The sequence below is a fragment of the Oryzias latipes genome, chromosome 8, assembly GCF_002234675.1.
Source record: "Oryzias latipes chromosome 8, ASM223467v1".
Taxonomy (NCBI): Eukaryota; Metazoa; Chordata; class Actinopteri; order Beloniformes; family Adrianichthyidae; genus Oryzias; species Oryzias latipes.
Window position 1 is genome coordinate 22,578,186 of NC_019866.2, and position 19,748 is coordinate 22,597,933.

The 19,748-nt window shown below is 44.3% G+C and overlaps 1 protein-coding gene across 2 annotated transcripts; it reads left to right on the forward strand.

The window, feature by feature from the left end:
* The first annotated feature begins 1,398 nt into the window (after positions 1 to 1,398).
* Positions 1,399 to 17,573, forward strand: LOC101162842 (transmembrane protein 56-B). Of its 2 annotated transcripts, none has more exons than XM_023957758.1 (7): positions 1,399 to 1,770; positions 3,612 to 3,764; positions 7,789 to 7,878; positions 12,114 to 12,172; positions 14,700 to 14,794; positions 14,901 to 14,974; positions 15,045 to 17,573. In XM_023957758.1, exons 2-7 carry the CDS (start codon positions 3,619 to 3,621, stop codon positions 15,391 to 15,393), a joined length of 813 nt encoding a protein of 270 aa, XP_023813526.1. In that variant the 5' UTR covers positions 1,399 to 1,770; positions 3,612 to 3,618; the 3' UTR covers positions 15,394 to 17,573. The 2 variants fall into 2 exon arrangements, with proteins under 2 accessions (XP_023813526.1, XP_004072035.1); XM_004071987.4 differs by lacking the exon at positions 1,399 to 1,770 and adding an exon at positions 2,199 to 2,355.
* Positions 17,574 to 19,748: the final 2,175 nt, after the last annotated feature.

Genomic DNA, 19,748 nt, shown 5'->3' on the forward strand with positions numbered 1-19,748 from the left:
CTCATGTGCGAATGATTTATTCCGACCGAAATTGTGACCTTAGTGAACGTTTTTATATTCTGAAAACATTTTTCTGGGCCCATCTACACGGTTGGATTCTAATCCGACCATTGATCCCATCAAGATATTTTGTACATGTAACCGCGGCTTATGGTGTCGACGCGCAACGTGGCGGGGGCGTGGCATCACGATGGTGGTCTCTCCATCGGGATGTCAGTCACCCATCACGATGGACGATGATATCGTCCATCGGCACAACCCTACTCACAACCACAACCTAACATTCACAGTGCAACCAATACTGGAGCCGTACAGTTTTGAGCTCATAGAAGGAACACAAAGACGTACTTGGATACGTTTGTCTCCAAGTGGATGCATCAGAGTGGAGCGGAGCGCTGTAGCTTCTGTCACACCGACAAGTTTTACAAAGATTTAAAGAAAATACTCTGAGATGTAAGTTTAATCTTAATTTTCTTTATATACGTCGTTATAACCATAATCAGAAAAAAGTGCCACAGGAACAAGTTAAAAACGGAATTTTCATCGGAGTGAGTCTCTTAAAGGAAAGGCCAAATGGAGGTTGGGATTAAATGAAAATATGTATTAAATATAAATATTAAATATATTAAATATATAAAAGAATTTCTGTCTGAAAAACAAAAAAACTGATCAACAGTACTGATTTGTAATCAACAGTTTAGAACTTGGACAGACTCTGAGGTCCTTTCTGTCTCACCCCTAAGCTCCTCATTTCTGTCTCACCCCCTGACCTCCTCATTTCTGTCTCACCCCCTAAGCTCCTCATTTCTGTCTCACCCCCTGAGCTCCTCATTTCTGTCTCACCCCCTTAGCTCCTCATTTCTGTCTCACCCCCTGACCTCCTCATTTCTGTCTCACCCCCTAAGCTCCTCATTTCTGTCTCACCCCCTGAGCTCCTCATTTCTGTCTCACCCCCTGACCTCCTCATTTCTGTCTCACCCCCTAAGCTCCTCATTTCTCTCTCACCCCCTGACCTCCTCATTTCTGTCTCACCCCCTAAGCTCCTCATTTCTGTCTCACCCCCTGAGCTCCTCATTTCTGTCTCACCCCCTTAGCTCCTCATTTCTGTCTCACCCCTAAACTCCTAAGTTCTGTCTCACCCCTAAACTCCTAAGTTCTGTCTCACCCCCTTAGCTCCTCATTTCTGGCTCACCCCTAAACTCCTAAGTTCTGTCTCACCCCTGAGCTCCCCATTTATGTCTCACCCCTGAGCTCCTCATTTCCGTCTCACCCCCTGAGCTCCTCTTTTCCGTCTCAGCCCCTGAGCTCCTCATTTCCGTCTCACCCCCTCACTTGAAGGCTGGCCTTTGTTCCCCGTGGGCGTAGCCCGTTTGCAGGGGGGCGTGGGCAGGCGGGTGGGTGCGTGCCGACGTCACCGCTCATTCCCCGAGTGTCACTGCCAAAATAAAACGAGTAAGGGGGAAAAAAAAGAAAAAACTTTTTGGACCGTCTCGCGGCGGAGAAACTCATGGCAGCTTGGGCGCGAGGCCGTAAGGAGAGCCGCCGTCCGCGCGGCTTGTGATGCCTGCTCGAGCGGGGCTTTGTCTGCGTAGCCGCGGAGGAGCCTGTTTTCCCCGGTCCGCCGCTGCGGGGTCTCGCTGGGAGAGCCAGCGGGCTGCGGCGGCGCTTTAGCCGACTTGCTAGTTAACGTCAACTTTAAAGAAAGTGGAGGAGTAGAAGCCCACCGAACGGGACTTTCACCGACAACCTGTGCGACGCGCGGACGGGCAGGTAAACCGACGCCGCTTGCCCCCCCCCCCCCCCCCCCCCTTCTTTTTAACCGCCACACAACGACGACTCGAAGGGGCTCGCCCCCCGAATTTTCTCCGCGCTTTGTGTCACTTTTCTGCGGCTTAGCAGCAAAACCGTCCGCGGCGGAGCGGAACTTTGCTCCTCTGTAAAGTCGGCGAACACCTGCCCGTGTGGACCGGTCAACCTGCTCCAGCAAACTGGATTTATCACATACCCCCCCCCCCCCCCCCCTCCAGCTGCATTGTTCCATCCATCCATCAGCATTCATGCCGGGGATGCTGCGACTCCAAGCCGCTGCTCTGGTGTTGCACTGCGGTTTGCAGGAGCCGCTGTACATTTCCCATTGAGCATATAGGGAGGGGGGGGCTTTGAACCGCCATTATTTATGTTTGGTCGATATGTCACAGGGAGGGGGTCAGGGTTTGCTGACAGCTGCAGGATGCTTCCGTGGAACAAGGTCAAGAGTTTCTGGGAGCCGCAGTGAGGAAGGAGGCTCCTGGGCTCCTCCTCCTCCTCTTCCTCCTCCTCCTCCCCCATGGGGGCCCGCAGGGAGCAGCCTGCCAGGTGAAGAATGCCAATGAATTATTCAGGCGCTTTGCTGCATCTGATCAGCCCGGGGAGTGTGCACGGCTCCCCTCCCTGGGTCATGAGCTGAAGATCAGGAGGTGCATCCCACAAATCCTCCTGAAAGCTGTTTCTGGTCTGTCGTGATATATTTTCCAAGCAAACGCCACGCAGACACGTTGTGTTTACACCAAGTCCTTCCTCCTTTCAAGCCACTTGGATTGCATTGCTATGATCTCTGCTTTGTGTCGCCGCTGCAATCTTATTCTCCTCATTCGGCGGCTATGAATAACTTCTGCATAACTTGCTTCACTGCTGCAATTTAATCAGTGCTGAAGGATCCAATAGGAATCCACTCTGCTGCTGGCACAGGATCATGTTGATATCCTGTCAGACCGGGTGCTTTATGGAATCGCCAACATTTCCTGGTCTACGCACACTCCTTTAGTGTTTTTGTAGTCGTTCAGAAACACAAGTTGTTGTTTTTTTCTCTGGATTTGGACACCAGAGGAAGCTGAGTGATCCAATCAGAGGATTGTTATGGTGTGGCAACAACATAGAAGCTCCACTAATGACTTATTTTTAATCTGCTTTGTTTTGTGTGTTTTTTTCTGAGACCCCACAATAGCCCACTCATTTGTGTGTTTTGGTTGTTTCTTCAGGCTCACTCTTTTAACTATGGAAGAAAAACACCACACAGCTATAACACACCGTGGATTTACACTGAGGAATAAGAAGCTTGTCGTGTTTTGTCTTATGAGCTCAACTCGTTGCTTCATCGCAAAAATCCTCTTTTACTTCTTAGCCGAAGCTTTTGTTTCCTTTTCTTTTTTTGTTGTAATCCTCTTGCAAACCCTGCATAATGGAAGCCTTTTGTTCTAAATTAAAATGCAGTGCCGCCCCGCGTGTTCAGACACATTAATTTTCTGTTTCTGCCATTTTTTTTCCTTCCTTTACTGCGTCTCCTTTCATCTTCTCCTCCTCCTCCTTACTGTGCCGCAGCTCCCGTGTCAGACAGCTCCTGTTCCCCGCTTGTGTTTTGTTTCCTCTTTTTTTCTCCTCCCTGGTTTTGCTTTGCTGACTAGATGAACCTCCCAAGCTGCAGCTTCACCCTCCCACCACCCTCCTGCCACATCCGTTTCTCCTCTCCTGCCGCTGCCCAGGATGACTGGCAGGCTTCAACTCAACCTGTCCATGTGTGTGTGTCTTCCTGCCCCCTACCCCCGCCGTCCCCGACTCCCCTCTGTCGTGTTCAGGTGAGGGATGGAGACCAGAGAGTTGACCGTGGTGGCTGGCAGCTTCGTGGGGTTCCAGCTTCTCTTCTCGGTGGTCAGCCCGCGGCTCGCCTCCACCATCACTCCAGATTGCAGACGGCTCCCTCCACCCAAGCTGACCGAGTGGAACTCCAGGTGTGTGACACGAAGCCTCTCTCAACCGTCTGATGGATGGTCTCGTCTTGGTGGTTTGAGCGGGCCAACTCTTTGTTTTCAACCACGGATTGTATGCGAGAGCAAGACCAAGTGACCCCCCCCCCTCCTCCCGGCGTTCTAAACAGGAAGTACCTGCTGGCTCCTAGGGGCAGAAATCCCATAGACATCTATAGAGAAGGAAACGGCTATTATTCTTGATAATCTTAATTTTTTTCATTATATTTTTCTTTATTCCAAGCCTCACATCTGTTCCATTCCCTATTTATAATCATTAAATAGACAGTCTAACTCATACAAACTGTGAATCAAGCTTCCACTGTGGGTAAGGATCATTGACTGTAAATGAGAGCTGGACCAAGCGATTGTGATGTCACCCATAGAAAACGGTTTACTTCCACCTCCGGCTAAAACAATCAGTTCAGTCGCTTTTTTTTGTATTTTATTTTTTTTATGATACGGTCGCCGTCATGTTGGAGCCAAACGTTGACCGTTCCGAGTCGGTTTTAGTCATCGTTTCTATGGCAACCGCTCCCACCGCTCAGGAGTGAGCTTGTTGGAAGTCCACACCCGTTCCATTTCTGCCGAAGGCTGTCCAACGTCTTGAACATTCGACCACATACTTTTATTCAGGCATCTGATTGGTCCGTTTATAACTCGGAATAAAGAAAAAATACAGTGGAAAAAATGTGGATTATCAAGAACATGTTAGAAAAAAGGTATCAGAGCATAAATGGTTCTTCTGACCAATCGAGTGACAGCAGTTTATTTCTCTATAGAAGTCTATGGAAATTTGGCTTCTTGGAGCCACTTCCTGTTTGGCTCACGTGTAAAGACCCACAGTTTAAAACAGATTTTTACTCAGTGGCTCTTTATTAAGTCAATTCTGAAACAATCAACCAGTCTTTTAATTTTTATACTTAAAAAATATGTCTTTAATAAATAAGTTGGTTGGAAATATGATTGCCGTGCAGAGGCGGTCCTGGCTAGTTTGACGCCCTGGGCGAAACACCAGACGGCGGCCCCCACCCCCCTTCCAAGTCCCTCCCCAGCCTGCATACGTACAAACATAAGAACAAAATGTGTAATTTATTTTACATTACTTTATTAATCACATAAAGTATACTTGTGTAGTTGAATTCATAATAAGGCTCTAGCATGGAAGTTATTTTACACTAAACCCGAATCAGTTTCTGTTTTCTTTTCGAAAGCTGGTTCTGGTAAAAATTGCCAAATGTTTCAGTTCCGTTGTAGGTACCAAAACCAGAACCATTCAGCCTGCAATAACCGTTCGGGGTCCTTTAGACTGAGGATGACGTCACACTACGGTAGCCCCACTTGGACAAACTACGTAGCTTCGAGATCTGCTCGGGCTCTACAAATCGTCATTTCACGTTTCCTTTTGTAGCCTAAAGTTATTTTCCCTCATAAGTTGTCTCTGACATTATTCTTTGCAGTGTTTATAGAGAGATTTTGCCACAACCCACCTAGTAAAAGAATGAACCTGCTGCCCCACACAAGTGAACCGTGTCTCTGAGCAGAGCAGCTGGAGTCTCGTAGCTTCGTGTTCGCAGGCAGGGAAGCTGCTTTGTTATGGTGTGCGGCCTGGAGAAGGGTTCGGACCGCAATCCGTTCAGCCGCAATGCACTTAATAATAATCATAACACTAAAAGCACGTTTAGAAGATAATCTCGCTCCATGTCGGAGCTCTGCTTGTTTACAACCAACCGCATGATATCTTCTTCTATGGTAGTATCGTAATTTGTCCAGACCAATCAGTATCTGACACGTCATCGGACCAACGGACCCCGAACGGTTGTTGCAGGCCGAATGGTTTTTTTTCTTGAGCCGACTACAACCATGACACGAATTATAAATGAAGAAATACCGGTCATATCCGCCGCATATTCTTCTGTTTTTGTGCTTAAGTGTCACATAAAACTGAACAAATTATGACAAACGATTGTGTGCATTGCATCTGAAGCATTGATTGTATGTGAGAACGGCAGAAGAGCTTAGATGAAATCCACCAATAAGATCATTGACAAGACTAGTTTAATGAAGTCCGAACCTTCATTGGCCAAATGTTGCTCCAAATTTTACTCCTCGAACAGTAAATTTGGTCTTATTTGGCGCCCTAGCAAGTGTAAATTTTGGACACCGCCTGCATTTTTTTATCCTTGGAGTGTTTTTCTTCCTCTTCTTTTCTGTCCTTTCTCAATACCTGATGTTTCCTTTGATCTTTAGTTCATTTCCACAAGCTTGAATAGACTTTTCGGTCTGTTAAACACCAGCGTAAAGATGAGTGACATGATGAAAACAAATTCACTTTTGATGCAGACTCCCAATTTTTATCTTCACTTTTCAAAATATTCAGTAAATCCAGTAAAATGTATTAATTTTATGAATGAAAACTGTTTATTGATTGGGAAGCAACAGTTCTTTTGTTGTGAGGTCTGGAATCATAAGTGATAAGTCTAAGCTCCTCCCACGCCTTTCTACCCGCTTTTCCTTTTTACCTGTTCACATCCTCTGCCGCCTTGACGTAACCCATTGAAACGGCCTTACCTCGCCATTGCTTCCTGGTACGGGCGCTGCCATGATGAAAGTGGGCGACCGGTATCGGTCCAAGTCGCTCTGAGTCATCGTATCTGTGGCATTGCCGACAGTAGTTGCCATAGATGTGATGACTCGTTACGCCGAAATGAGCGGCTTTAGTCTAGAAAAACTGTGTGTGTGTGTGTGGAGGGGGGGAGGGTGTGCGCCCCCAACAAGTTTGCACTCTGGGCGGCCGCCCGCACTGCCCAAAGGAAAAACTCCCACCATCGCCATGATTTCATTAAATACACAATGTTTGTTTGTGAACGTTTCATTGTAAAACAGGGAAAGATGAGTTTTCGCTGTTTATTGAAACTAATTAATGGTTGAACTTTTATTAGAAAACTTGTGAATTGTTATACTGAACACAGGAGTTTTTGCAAGAAAATAAGGGCAATAAGTTCCTTTAACACAATTGCTAGATTTGATTGAATAAATTTGATTTATCAAAATGAAGACTGATTTGAATGAGATTATCCAACGTATGTTTAATGGTTTACAGAATATAGCAGAAGTGCTGAGAAAGGCACTCATTCTGTGAGCTAAACTCATCTGAGTAAAATAAGCTCAAACTGTTGACTGAAATAAACGAATCACTAAATTATTCTAAAGAATCGAGATTCTGAAATCTAAAACCTGACGAGCAAAGTTGGAGTTCAAAGCAGTGACTGCTGGGATGCATGGCCCCTCCACTGCATGCAACCACCTCAGGGTGAAGTTTAAAGAGCAACAATCTGCTGTTGCGTAACCCCCCCCCCCCCCCCCCCGCCCCCGTTAGCTCCCTTCCCTCGTCTTATTCTGCTGCAAACGCACAGACGGGCGGTCCAGCAGCTGCAGGCGTGCTCGTTGATAACAGAACCAGTGGAGTGCACTGACCAAGGAAACCGAGAACGTGAAGGAGAGAGTTCACGTCTGCGGGTCTTCTGTTGCGTAACAGCTGCTTTTTGGCGTCTGAGTGTTTATGTAACCCCCAGTGAAAGTGCGCTAAAAGAAAAAGCAGCTCAGAATGAACGGCCATCGAGTCTCGTTCCTGTGAATTGAGTCGGTATGATGGCCCCAAACAGACGGTCAGAGAGAGTCGGTGCTCCTATTGCTCCTTTGTCAACACTTCCTCTGCGACTCGCTGATAGAAAGCCACTCCAGACGTGCACAAAGGCTGCTCTGTGGAGGCGGTTTTGGCCCGTGATCAGGCGAGCTGCTGAGACGGCCCAGTGATAGAGCTGAAACCGTCATTATTGCACAAGAAAGAGCAGCCTTTGGACTTCAGAAATCCTATCTTGGTCTATGATAACAGTTTTGACCCTCAAGGCTGATGTTCATCTTCCTTTTCAAAGGGAGCAGCATCCGACTAACTGTTTGTAATGAGCTGTCAGTCTGTGGAAACGTGATGTCGTTTGTTCGTCCTCAGGTTGGTGTCCACTGTACACGCCCTGATTGTGGGCTTCTTCTGCTTATACATCCTGTGGTTTGATGACGCCGTCAACGCCAACCCAGTCTGGTAAGAAAAGCACAAACATGCTGACTGGACAGGAAGATGTTATTCAAGGATCAGCAGTTTAATTATTTAAAAAAAAACATGAAGTCATAAACCAGGAGGCTCAAATCAAAGAAGAAAGAAAAATTGAACAAGTTGAAGTCTGGATTGGTTCAATGATTTATAGAACTTGTGAATGTCCTTATGCATGAATTCAGCTGAAATGAATGAAACCTTTCAAATATATAGCAACATTACTTCTAAAATAAATCCTAAAAATCAGGTGGTTATACTTTTTATCTAGAGCTTTCCATTATAATTCCTAATCTGAACTTTCCTGCCGGTTAATAAAAGGAAAAACAAAACAATGAAATTGAGAATAAAAAGAAGTGTCTATATCTTGAAAAAAGGACAAAAATGAAGTTTGTATTAAAGCTCTGTTTTCCTCTTGTGATCCAGAGCAGTTGATACTTGAACCTGGAACTGACAAAGATTATAAAGCGGTTTGTAGAAAAAAATAACAACAATATGGGGAAGGAAAATATAGTTATTTTTTAACTTTTAGCTTCTCAGATGAAGCAGGGGCTTCCTCTTGCAGTTTTTTGACAGGTTTTCTCGTCACGCAAACCCATTTGCAGTGCATTGTGGGAGTTGGGCGGCCGTGGTGCAGTGGTGGGGTGGTCGACCTCCAATCGTAAGACTACGGGTTCGATTCCCGCCTTGCCTGCCCATGTGGCATAGAGTCCTTGGGCAAGACACTGAACCCGACCTTGCATCTGATAGAAGGTTGGCGCCAGTGTTTGGCAGCGGAGCCGCCACCAGTGTGAGAAAGGGACTGTTACTATAAGGCGCTTTGGGCCTTCAAAGAAGGTAGAAAAGCGCTACATAAGTGGACGGCGTTTACCATTTGTAGCGGTGCGCATACGTCCGCTCTTATCACACAGGCCTTATTCCGGGTCGCATCTCGCCTTGAGTTTGTCGTTTGTGCCACAAACTGTCTGGAGCAGAAACTGATGGATTTATTAAGTTGATATCTAGTCACTGGTCTTTAGATCGCTGACATGACTGGACATGAAAAATGCGTTCCAGATCTTCAGCCCATCTTTACGTTGACTGTCGGTCCAGACCACAACGAAATGAAAAATGCAACAAGACACCTCTTTTGGGTTTTTCTTGTGAATGAAAGAAAGAAAAGTTGAATAGATTCCCTCCTCATCCTGGACTGTTTTCATGAACGCTTTCTGCCGCGTACCAGCTTCCTGCAGAGCTGTGGTTGTTATAGTAACACGCCTCGCCACAGAGAAGCGGTAGAGGGAAGAGCGGGTGAAGCTGGATCCTGACTGGCAGCTTCACGCTCCGCTGGGAGTGTGCAGACTGATAAGAGGATGAAGACTGGAGGTGGGAAGGGTGGAGGACAGTCGGTGTTGGAGGTTAAGATCTTTTTGCATCCATGAAGAGAGCATTGAAACACGGGTAGAGTGGATCTAAAGAGTGAGAAAAGTGTGCATCGTTCAACCAGTCAATTCTAAATCAGAGGGATTTCTTTTGACAGTAGGTTTTTCTACTTTTTTCATTATTTGTCCCTCTAGAGGACTCTTTGCAAAAGCTCCATGAATCCTTGTGAGTTCTTCTAGCTGTCGCTGTCCCCGACCGCCCAATCAATGCACTGCAACCCACCTCGCTTCCATTGTCTTGGAAGTAGAGCCTGCTGTTCATCCCCCCCATCCTAAACTTCTTTGCATCGCTATACGACTAAGGGGTCAAATCAGGATCAGCTTACAATGAATTGTAAATTTAAAAATAAAGAAAAAACTTGAAAGTGCACATTGTAAACTTGAAAAAAATACTGAAAATTAAAAATTAAAAAATATATAAATCTAAAACTTTTACCAAATGAAAAACAAAGAACATTTATTTGTAGCAGCTGCTGTTTTGTATTTTTGTTTTTTTTTATTTATTATTTTTATTTACATTTTTAATCTTCTGCATCTGAAATGACAGCATCATAACCTCTATTACCCTAAATCATCATTGACTGTATGTGAGAACTGGACTGAGTGACCCCTCCCCCCTGGCATTCCAAACAGGAAGTTCCTGCTGGCTCCAGGAAGCAAAATCCTATAGACTTCTGTAGAGAAGTAAACAGCTGTTACTCATTAATTATATATTGCTTCACATCAAATGTTCAACATGATTTTTTTTTCTTTTTTTCATTTGGTAACAGAAGTTTACAGTTTTTTGTTCAAGTCATCAGTATTTCTTTAAGTTTAAAATAAATCTATTTTTAATTTACATTTTTTCTTAAAGGAACAAAATGTCTTGACAGTTTACATCTGTTACCTTTATGTTTTAAACTGTTTTTTTTATCTCAAACTCACCACGCATTTTTCATTATTAAATTTTTTTTTTTTTTTATTTCCGATCTGATTTTTCATTCACTTTAAGTTGATCCTGATTTGACCCCGTAAACGTCTCCCCGATCCCGATCCTCTCGCGCTCCCGTCCTCGCAGCGCTGCAGCCGTTGCGAGCGCCGTCGGCCGGATTGTCTTACAGCTGCAGACGTGGAGCGGCTGAAGCCTCACTGTTTGCTCTGAGCCTCTTATCAAAAAGCCGCTGTTATCAAACGGCACGTCTACCAGCCTCGCCTCTGCTGGATGTCCGGATTAGCTCCTCATGACTGAGGCTCAGGTTGCACAATACGGAACAGTTAAAGGTTGAAAAGCGTCTGAAACCCTTTGACCTCGTCATCTCTTGACTGTAGTCACTCCAGGATCAGTTGAAGCTCTTATAGATGTGTGAAAAGCAAGCTAGCTTCAGTCAAAAATTTACAGTCTCAGCCTCTAATTATTGTCTTTCCTTTCAATGTAAATACCATGGAAACCTGCTGATGGGAATTGGGTCATGAAGAGAGGCACATGCTTGTTTTTGTTTGCTTTATGCTGCTTTTTTCAGGGCGAGCATGCAGACTGTGGGGCGGCACGGTGTCACACTGCAGAAAAAGAATCCACTGATTGTTTGACACGAGTCTGTTTCCCAGGAGAAGATGCGATTGCTTTCACAGCATATCTATGAATAAAGTGGATCTGAAACTCCAAATTTAGGACCTCAAGGGGCAAAAGAAGAGCGTTTGAGTCGTCCTTATCGAATGCACTCAGCAGAACATTGTTGGTTTAATAACCATGCCTTTGAGACGAGGCTATCATGACACTCCCTGCCTGTATCTTCCAAGGGTAAACTCCAGACTGCTAGTGATATCACAGAAGCTGGACCCGGATGCTGTTTTTTTTTTTTTTCTTTAGAGTTTTTGGTTCAGGCTGTCAGAGCTCGATGCATGGCGGTCTCAGTGCAGAGGTAAAGCGATCCAGGTGATCTGTTGACAAAAGGAGGGAGGGAGGGAGGCATCACGGAGGAAAAGGGAGCCGAATGCATCAATAATGATGGGAAACTGCTGTAAAAAGCTTTCAATAAAGCTGCTGTTCCGACGCGCCTGCTGTCGTAAATGTGACGCGCTTTGTGTGTCCTCATGCCAATCAAACACTGGAAGTCCTTGAATTCTTTCCCGGACTGCTACATTTTCAATGTAGGACACTAAGTCAAGGGTTATTTGGTGGGCAAAGGGGGGGCTCTGGTGAGCCGACATGGTTGTAGTGTTTGGAGTAAGGTCAGAGTGAACTATATGTCAGGTCAAGGATCGCACTGTGGGCTGTGTTTGTTGTGTGCAGTTGGAGGCCGCGTGCCTGTTTGTGCTGCGAGGTCACATGACGCAGACTACCCCGCCTCTCATCTGGCCGCACGACATCTAGGATCAGGTTTCTACTCAAAAAGCAACACCGTGCCTGTTTTTGCTACCAACGCCGTTTGTTATGACACCAGAGCGAGCCGTCCACGTGGGAACTGAGACGTCTACAAACATTTTGAAAGACTTACTTGGTGCAAAGGTGTTAAAACGAGCTGTTTAACCCTTGTGCTGTCTTGTGGGGTCCAGATGACCCCACTCTCAATGTTAACGTGCCTCGGAGGCACGTTAACATTGAGAGTGGGGTCATCTGGACCCCACAAGACAGCACAAGGGTTAAAACCTGATCCGTGTGTCTGCTGTGCACCAACGTGTCGCTGCAAAGTCTGCAGAAGTGCGTCCTCTTCTGGCCATGGACCGGATGATTCACTCCTGCCACGCAGTGAATGAGTAGCTTTGAAGGCGATAGGGTTTCAGCCCAACTGCAATGACCTTTACACTTTGTTCTTTGCTTTTCCACAGGGGTGACCCCAATCTTGTCAAACTTAACGTAGCCATAACCTGTGGTTACCTCGTCTATGGTAAGGTTTCCTCTGGCCTTTGTTCATTTAAGACTAACAAACCAGTGAGCTGTTTTTTAAAGAACAAACACAAGATGAGTCTCATCAACAATAAAAGAAAAATCCCAGGAATTAGAGAGTTTAATGTTAGGCAGCTTGGAAATTGCAGAGTTTTTTCACAAACTTAAAGTCTGACTGATGTGTTACTGCAGAGTATTTTATTTATTTATGAACTTAATAATGTTCAATTTGCAGAAATAAAACACTTCACCTTAAAGACAGGATGAGAGAAAACACGTCAACCTCTATTTGTTCTATATTCAGTAAAGTATTAAATAAATCTATGGAAAAAAAGCAACAAAAAACTAAATCTGTAGCATTTATTATTAGACTATGGTCCACCTTTACAGTGAAAGTACTTCAAATGACCACACTGCGTTTAAGGACGGCAGCTGTAAAGAAAAGGTCACTCGACAGGTTTCTATAAAGTAACCCATTAACTTCACACAAAGGCAAACATTTCCGCCTTAAGATGAAGTAAAAATAAAGATGAAATGACTCTGTCTACAAAGCTAATCTCTCAGATGTTGAAGGAAATGAAAACCGCATCCAAACTCAAACAAAAATGGGCCCAACAGGAAGTCTTTCATGTTATAAATCCATTTGTTTGTAGTTTTCATACTTAAATATTCTAAACCATCTTAAAACATTTGTTTTACCCGTAAAGTCATTTATTTCTCTCCTGAAAAAATGTTTTGAGCTCTTTGTTTTTCCACTACGTATTGTGACAACTCAGAGAAAAATGATCAATTTAATTCCAGATCCTCTTCATTCAGCATTACAGGTAGTTTCAATGAATGAAGAAGATTTTGGGCGAAAGCTTGACCAGAGATGCTTACATGTCTGTAAAAGGAGCAGATCTTTGGCTTCTTCTGTTATTTAAGAACGAGTTTCTGACACTTTGATGTCTGTCAAAGACGGAAAAACAGTTTGAAATGGGTGTAGGACGCCTAGAATAGACATCGGAATCTTTGCACACATTTTTGAAAGGTTTTAATCATTAAAACATAATTACTGTTTAAAAAAATGAACCGTTTCTGCCAGAAAACCCAGAAACTCCGGTGAAAAATGAGAGAAGTGGTGTATTTGGAAGATCTCCCATAAATGTGCGACCACACTTTAACAAATCATAGACAGCCACATTCCTCACATTGCCTTCATGAGTTTTATTTATTGTGTTACTTAAATGACTAAATGGTTAATAAACATTTATCTCAAACACATAAAATAAAACTTGGATGGAAACAAAATAACTGTTTTTATTTTTCATTATTTTAATTAAACAAAAAATGGAGATGTGCTCCACTAACTAATGAATAAATCATCCGTTTTTTTCTCCAGTGTCTTTAGTTTTGAATGAAAATAAGGTTCCCATGAAAGTCTGTGAACCTCAGATGGATGTTCACAAAGAAAAGTGAAACTTTATCCAGTACTTCAATTCATTGTTTACCTTGTTTTTTCTCAGGCTAATCAGATGAAACTTTATTCATAAAGTACTTTTCAGACTGAAGTAATGCAAATTTATTTACAGAATAAAAACATCTCTCAGACTTATAAAAAAAAAAAAGCAAAACAAAAGTCTGTGTCTTCCAAAAAATAAAAACTGATCAAACACACAGAAAACTCTTAACCCTCCTGATTCTCCTGCACCCAACTAAAGGAACCATATAATGACACGAATACAACTCCAATTAAGAATATACATCTCAAATGTGGCTTGATGCTGAAATGAGGCTGCCGACAAAGCCTAAAACGCCAATATTCTTTTTCAATAATCTACCATAAAACTCACATACCAGTCAGAGCCATTGATACTCAAGAAAATTTATTTAAAAAAAAGAGCAAAAAAATCTGTCTGTCTTTTTGAAATATTAAGGATTTTAGTTCTCACTAAACCTAGATGCTGTCTGGATGATGAATCCTTCTGTAAATGCTCGCTAAAAGCTCGTAAAAAGCTTCTTAAAATCCTTTGTTACTGTGCAAAAAAACAATAAAAAAAGAGGAATTCCTCATTCATTTTCCTGGATTTGTGATCACACTGCTTCACTTTTTCTAGATCTCTATTTTTTAAATTCTTCCATGTAATGGAACATCTGTTTAGAGGGAGAAACATTTGGCTAAAGAGAACAGACAAAAGCTCTGAACCGACAGGTTTAGAGGTGCACTTTTCAATGTTTGGTCAACTTTGGTCGCTTCTGAAGTTCAGCTTTTGGGGTTTTGGCTTCACGCGTTCCTCTAACTTCCTTTTCCTGGGTAGTTCTGTGTTGAAGAAAATCCAATGAGGGCTTTGCTGCCATCCTATGGCTTTAAAAACCATGTGACAGCTGTGTAAACGACTTTAAGTTTAGTATTTTCAACTTTAGATCCTGCTAGATTATATTCAAATAAAAGTTTTGAAGTGAAAGTTGGTTTCTGCCTCAGATTAGTCAGAAATAGCTGATTTTTCTGTCTTTATCTTCTTCTTTTTGTCCTGTTTCTCTTCCCGTAGATCTTGTGTTGTTGGCGTGTAACTGGAAAACTATGGGGGACGGTTTTTTCGTCTGCCACCACTTGGCGGCGCTCTACGCTTACGGATATGTTTTGGTGAGTGGCGGATTGTCCCTGAGCGTGTCTCTGCGTTTTGGCCTGACGGTGTGTGTGTGTGTGTGTGTGTGTGTGTGTGTGTGTGTGTGTGCCCCGCTTCTTGCAGACACGCGGCGTGCTTCCGTACTTCGCCAACTTCCGCCTCATCTCGGAGCTTTCCACGCCGTTCGTGAACCAGAGGTGAGGAAGTTTCGGCTCCACGCAGATCCCTTCTTCCTCGCCCCGTCTCACGGGGTTCTCTCATGTCCAGGTGGTTCTTTGAGGCCCTGAAGTACCCGCGCTCGCACTGGATGGTGGTCTCCAACGGCGTCGCCATGGCGGTGGTGTTCTTCCTTGTCCGCATCGCCGTGATGCCGTCCTACTGGGCCAGCGTCTTTGCCACCTTCGGCACCCCAGAGTTCGAGAGGCTGGGTTTGGGAGCCCAGGTAGCCTGGATCACATCCTGCATCGCGCTGGACGTCCTGAACACCATCTGGATGTATAAAATCGCTCGCGGCTGCTTCAAGGTCCTAATGGGGAGGGGAGGGGCTAAAGTCAAACATGTAGAGGACAAAAAGTCCTCTTCAGACAGCAAACACGTGAACAACCACACCGACTGATGAAGGGCCCTCTAAAAGCTGGCTTGGAGTTCTCAGGTTTCTTAGCCCTCTAGCGGAGGAGGAGAGTGACTCACTACAGCACCAGCAGCCTCTTCGGCGGCGCCACGGAGGCGACGGCTCTTGGTGTTTTTTTTTTGTTTTTGTTTTGCCCGGCAACATTTTACCCGATCACCCCTGCTCCTCTGTCATCACCACAGCCCACTCCTCTGAAGTGCCTGTGACAAACAGGAAAGCAATAAGAGCGGAGCAGGAAGACCACCACCACTTCCTCCTCCTCCTCCTCCTCCTCCTTTCTCTGTCCACATCTGAGGAGGCGCGACTTACAGAGAGTCTGAAAACTTTGTGAACCTGCAGGGCTCCCGTCCTCAACCCACCCAACCTCAGAGCGGCAGAAAAGCACCACAATGCCTCTCCTTCAGTATTACCTGCTGTGGCCTCTTTCTGACAAGTAGCGCCTATTTATGTCACCAGCCGAGCCCCTGTAGACCTTTTTAAAACCTAGATTGTATGTTTAGGACGCGGTGAGTGTCCATGCAGGACAGAAAAAGCACACGTTCGCTTCCTCTCAGACTGTTGTTTCAGGATCCATCACCTGTTTTTATGTTGTCCAGCAACGTAGCTTTTCATTCTACCTCTCCCCCCCAGCCTTACAGAGACTCTGTATCCCATTTCTGTGCGCTGAAAACAAACGCGTATCCTTCAAACATGCAGCCAAGTCTCATCCCGGTACGTTCTCACAAACTCTGCCTGTGTTTTCCAGAGCTTCGTTGGTCTTCGGTGCCCTTTTATTGACAGTAAAACGCGGCGTGGCCTGTTGCAGAAGGAGCACCTCGCCGCTCCCCCCAATCCTGCCTCCACGCGTCGGTTTGATGCGCCTCCTCTCCTGCACGCTGCAGTTCTGCCGGATCCCCCACAGAGCCACAGGAGATGTGATGCCAGAGCGTAAACGTAGACGAAACGCCATCTAGGGATGAATTGCAATAATCTAACAGTGTTTTGGTCTTCCAGAATGTTCCCCCGAAGCCTAATCGAAGCATGACCTCGATGTGTTTTTGAGGCTTTTCTCTGCATGTTTTTAAGAGTCTGCTCCGCAGAGGAGCAGCTCTCGCTTTGTTTTTGCAAGCGCCTCCTCCCAAGCACTTTGCTCCCGTCCCGTCGGAGCATCGCACCCCAAAAACCCTTCCCGAAAGACTTTAGCGAGCTCTCCCGGCGTCTGCTGCTTTTAGGATTCTCAGTGGAAAGCACACTCCTGTTCTCCTGTCTGTCACGGGGAGGGGGGCGACGGTTTCTCGTGCCTTTACACATATGGTGGACGCCGTACAGTCGGATCCAAACCCTCCGGCGGCGCAGCTCTTTCAGTTATTCTGCCTGCACAGCAGTTAACCGGCCAAGTATTCCAGCCCACAGCCCGTCCTCCGTTGGGTGAAGCTGCTTTGTGTCGATTTCTCTGAATGTTGCTGTGGAAACATGTAGTGGCATTATAATTCTCTCTCAGTTATGAAAGAAAAGAAAAAAAAGATGAGCATGGCAATCAGTGTATCTGAAGAATCCAAGCTGTGAAAGGAGCTGCGGCTCCTCCAGATGAACCGTTTTCTTTTTGGGGGGGACGGAGACCTCGTCTCGCGCACAAAACGCAAAGCACAGGGTTGTCCTCGACCCCCAAACCGAGCGTTTTATTCGGGTTCTCCTGGAATCTCACAGTAAATGAACAGTTGTTGAAATGCTTTCTATTGGGAGATCATAGTTCAATAAATCAGTCAACATAATGTACGGAAAGATATGTCTAAAAGATATGTGCAGTAGTGTCTCATGTAATGATGCATATAAAAATGCTGCATCCAAATTTATTGAAGTTGTTTTTTTCCAAATTACTCCCAGAATCAGTTGATTTTTTGTTTTATGTTTTACTTCATAAACCTTTGATTACTTAATGATTCATTGTATACGATACGATATGAATGACCTCAGCCAGCGTCTGAGTGAGGAGGAACTTCCTCTCCTCCTGGAGGTTTTCATGATCGATACTTGACCCCCAGGGCGGGGGGAGGCGGGTGGAGGTGCGACTCAGACTGCTGGTGACTAAAATGACCACTACTAACTAACCATCACCTAACTGTAGACCCAAAAGCCCAGACTTACTTGAAAGTATTGTTCTTCAATAAAGTTGAAGAAAAAAATCAGCTTGTTTTCTATTATTTTGATGTTGTAGAACAGTCGTTCTATTGTCGTATTTGGGCTCATATGAATCATTTTGCATAAATTAAGCTGATCTCTGATGTGATTTCCAGCCGCTTAGCAAGGATTGTGGGACGGCCCAGCATCATAAAAGACTTCAGAATTTGTCTTTAATTTTTTCTCTTTTTGGCATTTTTGCTTTGCTGAAAAATTGGAATAAATATCAAATTTTATTCCAAAATGCAGAATTTGGTCCGAACAGTTTTTGACTCTAATAAGAGCAAACGATGAAGCCACATGGACGAAGAGTTTAAATGCTGTTACCATGACTTCACTTCAACATGACGTCATCGGGATGAGTGAGAACCTTCGTCAAAGCGTATATATATATATTTTTTATTTACAAAGAGCATTCTGATTTGTTGCTTTTTTTTTCTTTACATCTTTTTTTGTCTAGTTTCCCCCGGTGGACCCCACTAGGGGGCAAACGCCTCCAACAGCAGAGCAACTCTAACCCTGAAAGGTAACAGTCATTCATCTAAGCATAGTTTGTGGAAATTCATCTTATTGTACTGTTCTTTTTTATCAAAAACATAAGGCATTATGTTATTTTTATAACTTCTAAAAAGGGATTATTTAAAAGTATTTCAGATTCAAATCTTTAAAATATTTTACTCCAAAAAACTGTACAAGTGTTCTTATCGATATATAACAACAGCTGCATAAACATATTTGTCTTGGAGATTTGAAGAACTCATAAAAAACAGGAAAAATCCTTAATATTTTTAATAATAACACACAATTGATTCCTGACTATTGTTTAATTCTTTTTTTTTTGTCATAGAAAAAACTCTAGTTGTGGTATAAATACTTGACAAGATTTTTTTAAATAACAGTTTTGGAGAATGACAATTTGTCATTGATTATAATTAAAAGTTCATTGTTCTGATCCTCAAACCTGATTATCCGTTGAGTTCATATGCTGTTGCTAGGAGCTGCGAAAACAGAATCGTATGGACTTTGGAATAAAATGCATAAATGTGGAGATGTTTCTGCAGAAAAGGTCAGAGAAGCACAACAGCTGCTGGAAAAACCTGCAAAGGAGCGAAAACAAGACGATAGAACAGACACTTTCAGCGTTTTAAGTGCTCTGCAACATTCATTTTCAGCCTTAGGGTTGATGGTCCAAATCCCAAGAATTTCCTTAACCCCCCCTACTTCACTGATACTGATCATGGTTTTAGACTTCAAGGCCTTTGGGGAAAAGGTTAAACATGATGACTAGCAGAACAGCTGTGGAGGAAAAGCAGGTCTTCCTGCTGTCCAGCTGCTCGTGTGGAAAAACATTTCAAACTTTGGGGATAACGAAAATCTGTTTCAGCAGACTTTTAGGCCCAGCAGACACTCCTCAGAGCACGACCCCCCCCCCCCAATCCTTGGTGGCCGTGCATCATCACCCCGGGAATTGTCTCCCTGCCATTTCCAATGGCGTCTGCGCTCCTGCAGAAAGTCCTGCAGCAGCAGCCCATCGTCTGCTCTGCTGTTATTGCAGCGCTGTGTCTTTGTCAGACGCTTTTGCAAAATGGATGAGGCCGTTTTATTGGATGGGAAATCTTTCCAGCTGATTCACGGCTCACCCTGCTGGTTAGATAGAAGCTCCAGTGAGTTTCCTCACAGCGTCTCAGACCAGAAGTCTGTGGAGGGATTGTCCTTGTAAAACAAAAGATTTTACTTTGGTAACAATGTCATTTTTCATGATTCTATATGATAGAACGACTGCGCCACCTGCTGTTGCAAGCATGTGCTCCCAGTCTGTAAAAAAAACTATTTTCTTCTTACTGTACACACCAAAGGTCCAGGTTCAGAGGTAACCTACCATTCCTAGGAGCTGACTTGTAAATAATGTTGGAGTTTTTGCCCCTTTTTGGGGTTTTTTTCTCAACGATTGGATGATTTACATAAAGGAGCTGATTCAGCACCCTCTATAAGTTCAGTTTTGGCATAAATCTGCTTATTTGCTGCCTGTCCTGTGAGGTGTAATGCTCTGAAGTAGCAGCGTTCTGAATCAGCCAGTCGTTCATCAGTTTGACAGCTGCAGCAAGAGGCCAGCTCCTGGAAGCTGGCACCCCCGCCATGAGGGTTTTTTTCTTCTTCTCTCTACATAAAATGAGATTCAACCA